A 12,225-nucleotide genomic window follows, 5' to 3' on the forward strand; every position below is an offset into this window, starting at 1 on the left:
AGGTCTTAGGCAAGAAAAAGGGTGGAGAAACCCCTCTGTGGGGTGTTCTCCTCTCTGTTTCATTGAGAGGAAGACCGGCATAGAGAGGAAGACCGGCACAATGAGAAACGGGAGAAGGGCCGCGGGCCGGACTCACAGGCCACGGGCTGGCCTGAGGATGGCCCAAGCCCAGGCCCGATGTCCACCCGGGCCGAGCCCAACCAGACTCGGTCTGCGGGTGACAGTGCACCACAGCCTTCCCCGGCCGCGGCTGCCCTGAGGCTGAGGGGCAACCGAGGGCCGCCGGGTCTAGCCGAGCCGGCGACAGACGCGACCACAGGGCAGCCAGCCTCAGCCGAGCCCCACCTCTTCGCCGGTGAAGAGGTGGTGGCGCTATTTTTTTTTTAAAAAAAGAAGAAAGAGAAAAGAGGGGAAACCGAAGAAGAAGAAGAAACAGAAAAAAAATAGGTACTTACCTCGGATCACGGCCTTACATCGCCGTGGTCGGAGCCGGTGAGGACCCCCGGAGGAGATCCGGCCTCGATCCCATCTTCCGGTTCTCCTCCTCTTCTCCGGCATCACTTCGGAGAAGGGAAAAAAGGGGACCGGTCTCCCACCGCCGCTGCCCCGAGGGAGGAGCACCGCCTCGGCCGGAGGATCGGGGGAGCTTCATCTCCCCGGTCGCCTGCGAGAGGAGAGGGAGGAGCTGGAAGGCGGCGAGGAGAAGAGGAAGGGGGACCGGAGGAAGGGGGAGCGGGAGAGGCACGGACGAAGAGGCCGAAGCCTCTGGAAACCCCCACAAGAAAACCTTAACGGGTTGCCTAACGGGTCGGATCGAAGTTCGGGGCCGAAACCCGTTAGGCCCAAATAAATTGAAATGGGTTTGGAAAAAATCCAATAAAGAGGTGAACCAAGTCCAATTGAATGAAGTGAGTCTGATTAAGCCCAAATAGCATCAGGTCTGAGCCTAACTGAGCCTGAACGAACCCAATTAAGCAAATTGAGCTAAACCCGGACCCAATTAAGCTCAATTAAGCTGGGTCCTAACCCTGTTCATATTATGTTGATCTCAGCAGGCCCAATTAGTTCTAAATAAGGCCCAGATCAAGCCCAATTAAATTGGCAGAAGGCCAAATTGGCTAGAAAAGGGTGGACCTAACCATAAATCAGACCCAACCCTTTTATTAAAGGCCCAATTAGGCCTTGTAGACCCAAAGTTACTTTAATTGAACCTCAAAGGCTTCAAGTTGGGTGAATTAAACTGGGCTGAGATCCTTGGTTGGGATCCAAACAAGTCCATGGTAAGATGAACTAAATTTTATGATAAATAGAGAATAATGTGAGTCTTATAATGTGGTTCTAGGAATCAAAGACTCGTCGTTCGGACCCAAGAGGCATTATAAATGGATTCAAAGATGCTACTGATCGAATGCAACTGAGCCGGCCTTGCTAGTGGCCGAGAATGACTGAGCCGGCCCCGCCAGTGGCTGACTAATAACTGAGCTGGCCCCGTCAGTGGCCGAGAATGACTTCACAGTAGCATCCGAGAGAATGGAGCACGGCATGCCGGGGGCGCGGTTTCATATGTACATTTTACGAAAATTATAGTTTAACTTAAAGTACTGCTTTGTTTACCCAGCATACATATTTTGTCATGATAAATTGTTAGATAATATGCATGTCAGCTTCTCAAACCCTGTTTAAACATGTTTAACATTTTAGTTGATCCGATAGGATTATGCAGAATTACTTACTAAGCCATGTAGCTCATGCCCGTTTGTTTTCACTTTCTTTCAGATCCTCACCAGTGATCGCCATCAGATGTATTTTTCTTTCGTAATAGAGCTTCGTTATTTTTGGAGAAGCATACATACTTTTGTATATCTGAATAGTATAAAAGTTCTGTATTTTGTATCAGCCTTAAAGGTTTTACTGCAATATTTTAATATATGAAAGTTTGAATTTTATTGGCTTCCTGTTATCCCTGTATGAGGCTGCGTGCTATTGTGGGCGATTGTCGGCAATGGCACGGCCGTGTCATGGATCCGGGTCCGAGGCGTGACAGGCTTGGCTCGGCTCGTTAACAGGCCTACCCACCGACACCACCTCCTCCCCACCCCGACGGGGAGTCAACGTCCCCACCGGGATCTAGGGACCGTTAGATCCCGAAGCCGCTCCCGAAGTCTCGACTCAAACACTAAACACGACCACATAGATTCAAACGCAAACGCCAACAAGAAACAAGGTTCTATTAATGGATCCAAGGAGTTCCACACCAAAGAAGATTATAATGGAAACATATCTAAGAATAGAAAAGAACGAGAACCGCATCGGAAGTCTAGAATTTGTGAGGAGGTACCTCTCTTGGCCGACGGTGTCCCAAATCTGGGCCTTGACGCTCTTGTGCTGGACATGGGACGTGGCTCTTATGCTGCTCGGGCTCTTATGCTGGGAGGAGCATACGTTGGTCCCCCAGTTAACGATGCCTCTTCCTCTCCTTTTTCTCCGTCCCTTCCTTCTCACCCTTCTCCACCGCATCCCTCCTCTTCTGCTTCCGCTTCTCCTTCTCAACCTTCTTTTTCCCCTCCTCCTCCTCCCCCCCTTTCTCCGCCTCCCTACTCGCCTCTCCTCCGGCCGCCGCCTCCTCCACCACCAAATCCCTCGCCGCCTCCCCTCCACCGGAGGATATCCGTCCTCCAAGCTCTTCTTCTCCTCCTTGAGCTTACGATGGATTGAATAGAGCGCGTAAACCTTAGAGAAAAGCGGGAACTGTGTGAGAGCCAAGGGTTTTAGTCTTGGACTGAGGTGGCGGGGGTCGGGGAATAGAAACAGGACGATGGATGGGTTTGGAAAATTTAATGAGAGCTCACAAGCTCCGTTTGGGCTCGTGAGCTGCTCAAGCTTGGGTTTGTTTGACTAACGAGACGAGCTTTTACCGGGCCGAGCCCGAGCAGCTCAGCTTGTTAACAGGTCTAGTTCGGATTGTATCTTATGCTCCAAGAAAGAATTCACTTTCCTTTGCAGGAATTCACTTTTGGTCGTGCCATTGTCTCTTTGAAAACTATGTACATTGATGAATAAAGTTTAGAGTGCTTTGAGATCTATATAGAATGCCACCTGATGGGCGGAAAAATAGATCGTCCAGCCCACAACTAAAAGGCCACCCAGTTTCGGCCCAGTAAACATCAACGATAATCGGCAGAATCTTCACTTCGGCCTAGGGCCAGTTCATCCTCGAAACTCTGCCGAAGACTCCACCAACTCCAGATATTCGCCGACTCCCCCGACCAAGCTCGGGGTACCTTCAGACAATCGCCGACCCGCCCCGACCAAACTCGGGGCGCCAACCCCAGCAATACGCTCCAACTCTCGAGCTCGGGGCGCTCCATCAAGCACATCTCGAAATCCGGAAAGCCAAGCTACTCCCAGCGCCTGCCAAGCCGACCTCGTCAAATGCGTGGCGTGACTATTTAACGAGCTCGGCCTCGCCAACGACCGCACCCATGTGCGGGCCTACGCCCACCTACATGGTCGTACTTCACCACACTACCGTGTCGTATCTTCATAACCGACCAACAGCAGTCGGACGACACCTTGACTACTTCGGCCATACCCTGTCGTGACTGTCAAGACCCTACTGTCTCAAGAATGAACTGTACTGCACGTCACCAACCAGCCTGAGTTGCGCGCCATCCGGCTCAGAGCCACACCCCCTCATGATGAGGGCTAATAGTACCTCTGCCACCTGAGCCACTCCACTGAGGCTATAAATAGCTCGGTCAGGTAATTTCTAAAGGACTTTTGGGCTGGACCAACTTTACGTACTCTAACTTGATCGTCGGAGGGCCCTCACCGAAAACACCGGTGAGGCTTTGTGCAGGTTCGCGACCACTGCACGGGAGGTGACTCCCGTCTTCTCCTTCCAACCACCGGCGGCTCTTTCTACTCCATCGGCGTGGTCACCCTCGGGCCAAATTTGAACCACAACACCACCCAATAGTTAATATTGTGAAAAAGAATCGATCCATATTTGGCATGGAAGATACAACCCGAACTCAATATTTAAAGTACTAATAAATTTATGTCTGATCATTCAACTACATTACACATTTCCATATCATTTATATCTAAAGGGCTAGTGATAGAAATTCAAAGTTCATACGCATCTTGCAAGAGCCCCGGACTACTCTTTATGAGATGATCCCTTCTCTTTCTCTCTAACAATACCTAAAACTGCTCCTTGGACAAGGCTAAGGAACAACATTATGCTCTATCAACTACGAAATCTTTTTTTTAATTTTTCAATCCAAAGTCTGGTACATGTGGGCTTCTTTTCTTTTGGCGATAGTACATGCAAAGATTGGAAAGTGGCTGCTTTACTCTTCTAGGACCAGAAAAGGCATGGGTTGTGGACAGAATTTTTTAATTTAATGGAGGGGTAGCAATCAGATCCGATCGAACCAACTACAGAACGAATAGAATAGGTCAAAAAACTATAAATCTAAATCTGATCTATTTATTAAATAAATTAAAAATTTATATTTAAATTTAATCATTTAATTAAGAATTTTTTGCATGAATACCCTCCTAAATATCGGATTTTGCATGAATACCCTTCCAAAATTGATATTTGCATGTATACCTTCGTAAAACACTTGTTTTGCTATTCTACTCTTTTTTTTATTTTTATTTTTGCGTATGTACCTATGCTATCTAACGACGTTAAAAAAATTAACGATTTCAAATTAAAATGACTAAAATACTCTTAATGGGTAGACATGCAAATAGATCGCGATCCCGATAGTAGAAAAAGAAGATAGGGACAATAGAGTAATTTTAAAATTTTATTTTATTTTTAATTAATATAAATATGATTTTTCTTAACATAGTTAGAACAACCGTTATATTACAAGCATTTGTACAATAATAGAGTTTTACGAGGATATAAATACAAATATTAATTTTAGAAGGGTATTCATGCAAAATCCGATATTTAGAAAGGTATTCATACCAAAAACCCTTTAATTAAATAGTTAATCTAGTCTAATTTATAATAAATTAAATTAATTTAAACAGGTTAAATAGTTAAATATTGCTACCTCTGATTTGATCGGCTATGGACCAGAATTGGGACCGATCTAGTCCATAAAGTCTTTATTTGAATAAATGAGCTTTATTCGAACATAAAAAAGTAAATACCAAAAATAGAAAGTTTTTAGTATTCAACTACATTACCATTGATTACAATCATTTTCTAACTAGAAATAGAATATTTGAAGCATAAACAAGTAAATACTAATAAATTTATGTCCAGTCATCCCACTACATTACACATCTCCATATCACTTACATCTAAACTCTTTTTTAGATCGGTGATAGAAATTCAAAGTTTATACTTTTAGATGTGCATTTATAGAAGCCCTAGATTACTCTTTATTGCAAGATCCCTTTCTTTCCTATCGGGCAACACCTAGAATTGCTCCTTGGATAAGACTATGGAATAATACTATGCTCTATCAACCATGAAATCTTTTTTTTACTTAGAAACTCTAGTATATAAGGGCGGCAATCAGATTGGATCGAATAGGATATGAATCGAATCAGATATGAGATAGAACAAAAATCTGTCAATCCAAATTTAACTTATTTATTAAATAAATCGAAAATACACATTTGAATTTAACTATTTTATTAAACATGTTATCTAGCTCAATGTATGATAGATTGAAATAAATTAAAGGGGTTAGGACTAGGAAAGGCTTTGGTGGGGGACGGCCTTTCAGTTTGATGGGCCACGGATATGTACCTGCCAAAGTCTTCACTGCAATCAATGAACTTTATTCGTACGGGGTCCAGAGTACAGAGATGTCATTCTGAGCCAGGGACCCATTAATCTGGTCCACCTGGTCATATCTATAGGGATGAACTGCACGAGTGTTGGCCAAATTGAAGAGCATAGTTCAAATAAATCTGCTTGTTGAACAAGTAACATGATTCATTAGTGTAACCATTTTAATAAACAGATCGATTTTAAGATGCCATGATTAATTTGTTTGCATGAATCCCCAACCCACTCTTGCCCAAAAGGCAATCAATGATAAAATCCAATCTTGATGAAATTTTTTGTTGATTCGGGATTTTAATAACAGTTGTTATATGCCTGGTTTGGTGTTGCGGTGGATTTTTTTGAGAACAAAATAATGATTATTAAAAGGTCGTTCTTTGGACCTAGAATGTGGATTTAGCACAAATAAAACATCTGATAATGGTGTTATTTGATTTTGTCAATGCTCATATTAATAATATATTATTTTATGAACAACCAAGATATCGGTGCAAAGAGGCCTATATAAATTTTTCAAGTTCAAGAGGTCATACCAATTTTTTTGTAGTCCATTGATTCACTTGGTTCAATTCCTGATTTATAATTTTTTTTCCTTAATGAAATGGGTACTTCAAGAGCCAGCATGATAAAAGAAATCATTTTCTAAAATTAAATAATATTATATCAAATTCTATAATAAGGTGATTTATGAAAAAAAATTTGTTAGAACTTTCTGCCTATGATATACAAGATAAATAAGATACATATATAGACACTTGCATACATAAATAAAGATTGTTTTTGAATTATAAGCTAAACTTTGTTTGCAAAAAAAAAAAAATTCTTTTGCTTGATAACTATGATGGGATAGAATCCAACAGAATGATAAAAAAAACAAGATGAGGGCAAAGATTGAATCCAGCTTACTGATATCCAACACCTAATGGTTTTGCCCACTCCACCAGACAATCCTCTCTTAGAATTTTTCTTATATTTAGTTCATTCTAGATTCCTAATTATAGGATATCTTAACTTCAGCCAGGGCCCTTCATAAGACGACCATACAATCTCAAATTTCTCCTCTATTAAGAAATCTATAAAGTAACCATAGAAAGATTACTACGGGTCATTCTATTTCCTAATATATAAATTTGCTAGAAAGATTGATGAAGTATTGAATTATGCTTGACAATGAGATTAAATTGAACATGATGGCATTCTGGATCTAACTTTGGATCTCAATAGGGTTTGAAATCACGTCTCCGAGCAATCATATGATCCAGAAGAGAATCTATGTAAGATTTGGCTCAAATCCATCCTCAATGGGCATTTTATTTTCACCAAACTTCTTATACACATAATTTTTTGAAGCATCGTCAGTTATTCGTTAAGGAGATCTTAAGCATTTATACAAAACTAAGGAATCCTAAAAAGTACCTTCCAGCTAGCTTTTTTGAGTAAGATTCTGGTTTATCATAAATGATATTAGAGCGGACTTAGTCCATGACCCATATAGACTAGAGGATGTTGCAACACTAGCTTTGAATGGATCTGGACCCTTAGCCTGACGAGGATATCAAAACTTGAATGGAAAGAGTATGTGAGCACCTGTGCGGACGTGTGCATAGTTCTACATTAGTTATTTGCCAAGAAGATACTCAAAAATATATTTTTCGGATAGCCTTTTTGGATGAGGTACTAGGTTGTTACAGTAAGAGCATGACTCTAAATTAGTGTTTTTTTTTTTTTGGTAGTAGATTCTAAGTTGGTGGTTGGAAAAATCTCTCCACCTAATGGATTGCAAAGAAAAATGATGTCCAAAGCGTATATATGGTATTCTGGAGTAGCACAGGCACCCTATCCAGTGGTTTGAAAATTTTCAAGAAAACAACTGATTTATTTTTTCTCCTTCTCTCACCATGCATTGAGGGGAATCAATGATAACCACCACGGAATTGTTCGAAAAGGCCTTACAAATGGGGCACACCCTTTTACTAAGCATTTAGTGCTCATCTCATCTTTGATTGGATTTTTAAAATAGCCTTATCTAGGTATTCAAAATCTAGATCTAGTTCCTCTTAAAAAAATTGAAGTTATCATGAAAGGATTCATTGGAAAGCTAATCACCCACTTGATTTCCTATGTCAATATAATGCCATCTTTCTCCTGTGTATTTTGATGCATCTCCCTGAGGGGGGAAGAAAAAAAGAAAAAAATATTTACTTTCCATGCTCATTTGTCATTGCAGCAGTGTATCAGTAAGACATCTATTTTAAATATTTCATTCACACTGCAACTGCCCAAACCCATCTGAACATAATATAGTGGGAGGATGGTTCTCAGTATTCAAATTTTAGGAAGTTTTCGGCTCTGTTTTAAACTTTGGCATGTGATGGTGTTGCAGGGGCTGCTATTTCTCCTGATTTGCGAGTATATATGCTCTTTCTGTTGTCTTACTCTAACGTCTATTTTTCCTTTGCAATGCCTCCCTAGATGATCTCGCAACTTCTGTATTAGGTTGCCAAAGTCTCTATTTCTACTGGTCATGTCTTGTCTTGTTGGAGAACAGTTATATATAGTTATATATATATATATATATATATATATATATATATAATGTTTTAGTTTCTCCCTTGTCATCATTCGAGTAACTTACTGATTTTCATCCAATATATCACTGATTAGTTCCAAGGAAAATACATGCAGAGTTTAGGAGATGCAATCATTCAGAAAATTGATGGAAGTTTACTTGCGAAGTTTGGGAGATGTTTTTCAAGTCATGTTTAGAAAAGCTTGCATGCATGCATGTTGTTTAAAACATGTCTTCCAATCCTTAGTAAATGAGGATAGCTCAATCAGCTGATTAAATACTGTCAGGAGGACATCATGAGGGAAAATATCATTATTTTTGGTCAAGTAGTGAGAGCATGTTGGGAGGACAATCTTTATCCCACATATAAATCAACCAACAACCAAAGAAGAACAGAAGGATGGGGTCATTTCAACATAATTGCACACACAAAAAGTATACAGTGTAAATGAGGCCAGCACCAAAATCCAAATATTGGTGCCACCCAAACCAATGGAGGAGGACAATTAGAGCACTGTATGGGTCATGGTGGGAGCACATCATGAGGAAAAGGGAACAGAGACCGCCAGGGCCCATCCAACACCAGCCATACCAGGTCGGTTGAACCATCTCTATCTTTGGACAAACCCCACTCATGGGTTTACGACCGTTTTCATAAGGCCACACAAACCAGCGGGCAAAGAAAGGTCCCCTCCAAAGGACACACCTAAGGGAAAGAATATGATAAATAATAGGGTCTTAAAGAATATTAAATAAAAGAAGCAAAGCAGATGAGGACAGACACCACTCCCCATGCACATCTCCATCACCACCTCCATATAATTGCTTATAGAGAGAGACTCTATCCCAATCAAGCCACCTCTCTCTCTCTCTCTCTCTCTCTCTCTCTCTCTCTCTCTCTCTCTGACATCAAACTCTTGTGGTACAACTCTATCACCGTTTCTCTTCTCACCCCTTTTCCATCCTTTTTTTCTGTTCCTCTGCTCTCTCTTCAGGGTCAGCCATGGCTGCTCTTGTTCTCCTTGTGCTTCTGTTGGTCATGACTGGGGGGTCAGGTAAGCTTTAGGCCTTTGCTATATGCTCCTTTCTTCCTTTTTTTTTTTAATTTTAATCTTCAGGTCTAGAATCTTGTAAAAATGTTTAGGAGATGGTTAGTTTCCCCCTTCTTTATTGCCTGTTTCTATTATATGTTTTTATGGGTTATGGTTTACTGGAGAGGCTAAGATTGTTCGTTTTAATCATGTCCAAGGCTCAAAGGCCGTCACCTTTTTCTACTTTTCAACACCCGATTCTCCTTTTCCTTTCTTGTGGTTCTGTTGCTTTTTCTATTCAGGAGTCATGGTAAGGCTTATCTACATAAATCTATAATACATGTCCTCAGAGATTGGGAATGGACTTGTTCCCCTGTTCTAGTTTTTTTTTCCTTTTTCTTTGTTTTCATGTTTGATAGCCGGATACATGATGTTATCTCCATGCTAGTGTGTGTAAATGACATAGAACCCAAGTATCACTAATTATTTATAATAGACTTCGAGTTCCTTTTTTTTTTAACCTTTTATCCCTTGGATTTTTTTTCCTCTGAAGGTTATTTCAGAGTTGGTTCCTCTTATGTTCAATAATAATGATTTGGCAGATGGTGAGTGAAAGTTTTCCTTCATTAAACATGATCTGTTCTAAGATGTGAAAGTTTCTTTCTCTCTCTCTCTCTCTCTCTCTCTCTCTCTCTTACATGAATGCAAAGTGCTGTAATGACATTGAACTAGCAGGCAAAAGATGACTTAGAACTAGAAAATCAACATTTCTTAGCCCTATATCTTTTTGTTTTTCCTTCTTCTTTTTGTGGAAAAGGGCTGGTTTCTCTTATGATCATTGACATCTGGTATGATAGATGCACTGAAAAGTTGTTGTCTCTCTGTTTTTTTTTTTTTTGTCAAAATTCTTTTGCTTGGAAGATGCTGCTTGGTGTGTTTGTAAGTCTGATCAGAGCAACACTGCTTTACAAACCACCTTGGACTATGCTTGTGGAGCTGGGGCTGACTGCACCCCTATCCTACAGAATGGAGCATGCTACAATCCTGACACAGTGCTGGCCCATTGCTCTTATGCTGCCAACAGCTACTACCAGAGGAAGGGCCAGGCTCAAGGGACCTGTGACTTCTCTGGCACTGCCACTCTCACCAACTCAGACCCTGGTAAGCCTCTTCACAAAGAAGAAAAAAAAAAAAGATTCAACTTCATCCCAAGGGCTACTAAGGAAAAATTTTAGTACAGAGCAACTTACCTATTCTCTTCTTTTTTTTTGATTATTTCTTTTGCAGGAGGAAGTGGCTGCACCTATCCTGCAACTCCCAGGTTTTTTTCCCCCCACCACAAATCAGTCCTTTACTTAGCATGTTTTCTTCCTGTGTGAGGATTACCTGTGAGAACTAGGCCTTTAGTAATGGGTCATCTTATTCTTGCATGATGTTTTGAAGCCTTCAATTAAGGCTGAAGTGATCTCATTCTCCATTATTATGAACTAAATAGTAGCCCTAATCCTGAAGGACCAAGTTGTCACCTTGCATCCTTTGGTGTGCTTATCTATAACCAGACTCATTTGTTTGCATGTGTTTAGATCTAAACCTAGTTCTCTTCCACTCCTTTTGTTTGCTCCAGTGCTGCAGGAACCTCAAGCGCCCCAACCAGCTCAAACACCACAAGCTCATCAATCACACCTGGTACTACCTCAACAGGTACTGGAGGAGTGCTGGGACTAGGTCCCAGTGGCACAACCAGTGTAGATGGGAGTGATGGTGGCTTGCTTCCAAAGGCTAAAATGGGCTCACTCCTCCTAACCATCCTCCTCTCTGTTCTTGCTTCCTTGAGGATTTGATTCATGTTTATACTGATGTTTGTTTTGATGGGTGGTGGATTGGGGGATCCATCCAGAGATCTTCCCCCACCAGGCTTGTTGTTTAGTGGCAGGAAGTGGGGTTTGATTCCTTTTGGTGTAGATTGGTAGGATGGAAGTCTCTTTCTTTCATGGACCTTTGTCCTCTTCTCTCTCTCTCTCTCTCTCTCTCTCTCTCTCTCTCTCTTCTTTTTGTAAAATTAGGGAGGTAGCAATTTATTAATTGAATGAGGATATGGGTACCCTCCCATTTCAGCCTGCTATTGTTGGTCTTGGTTTCATTTAATTTTTAGACATATCTGTTTCTGAGTTGTAATGCATTATGAAGCTAGGCTTCACAATGAAGCCCAATGATATTATTGTGTTCTAAACCAAGAATAAGAATATTTTAGGCATGTCAGGTCACTCTCAAGTGTGGCCACAAGAATTAGACACAAAACTGGGCAATATTATTATAAATTAACAAACTAATAGTAATAGGTAGTGCTAAGCAAGTTATAATCTCCATGTTTTGCACAAGGATTTCAGATTGGCTGTTAGTCACCATATTTAGTAGATCCTTTTAAATATCTCACCTTACAGTTCGGTACAAAGAATGGATCTTGTCAAGCGTCCACTAAGTTTTGCTTGTTTGGTAGGCAATGGAAATCATTATTTGGTAGGCGGTGAGGAAAATATTCTTTGGGTGCGGTTGGATGGGTCAAAGAACAACGCCGGGAAAAGAGGTTTTCATATATAATAAGTAATCAGTGAAATGTTTGATGGAGATCTTCTTCTCTCTTGTGAGCTAAACTTCCTCCACTTTTTTCTGTACAAGTACTTAGTATGCTTGACTTGCAAGATTTGATAAAGGACCATTTGGTGGTTGCATGTCATTATTGATTCATCAACCAATTAGGTGACTTTTGGGATTATACTTTGCTATCATATCTTTTATTTATG

The 12,225-nt window shown here is 41.0% G+C and overlaps 1 protein-coding gene across 2 annotated transcripts; it reads left to right on the forward strand.

Annotated features, from left to right (window-relative positions):
* Positions 1–9,241: 9,241 nt before the first annotated feature.
* Positions 9,242–11,546, forward strand: LOC103700117 (PLASMODESMATA CALLOSE-BINDING PROTEIN 1-like). Of its 2 annotated transcripts, XM_088711929.2 has the most exons (5): positions 9,313–9,448; positions 9,978–10,029; positions 10,346–10,585; positions 10,712–10,745; positions 11,049–11,546. In XM_088711929.2, the coding sequence occupies exons 2-5, from the start codon at positions 10,002–10,004 to the stop codon at positions 11,263–11,265; spliced, it is 519 nt and encodes a 172-aa protein (XP_088568055.1). In that variant the 5' UTR covers positions 9,313–9,448; positions 9,978–10,001; the 3' UTR covers positions 11,266–11,546. The 2 variants fall into 2 exon arrangements, with proteins under 2 accessions (XP_038990015.2, XP_088568055.1); XM_039134087.3 differs by lacking the exon at positions 9,978–10,029 and having other exon boundaries at positions 9,242–9,448.
* The last annotated feature ends 679 nt before the right edge of the window (positions 11,547–12,225 follow it).

Source organism: Phoenix dactylifera, chromosome 15 (assembly GCF_051530095.1).
Source record: "Phoenix dactylifera cultivar Ajwa chromosome 15, Ajwa_hap1_PhDact_Kaust_v1.1, whole genome shotgun sequence".
Lineage (NCBI taxonomy): Eukaryota > Viridiplantae > Streptophyta > Magnoliopsida > Arecales > Arecaceae > Phoenix > Phoenix dactylifera.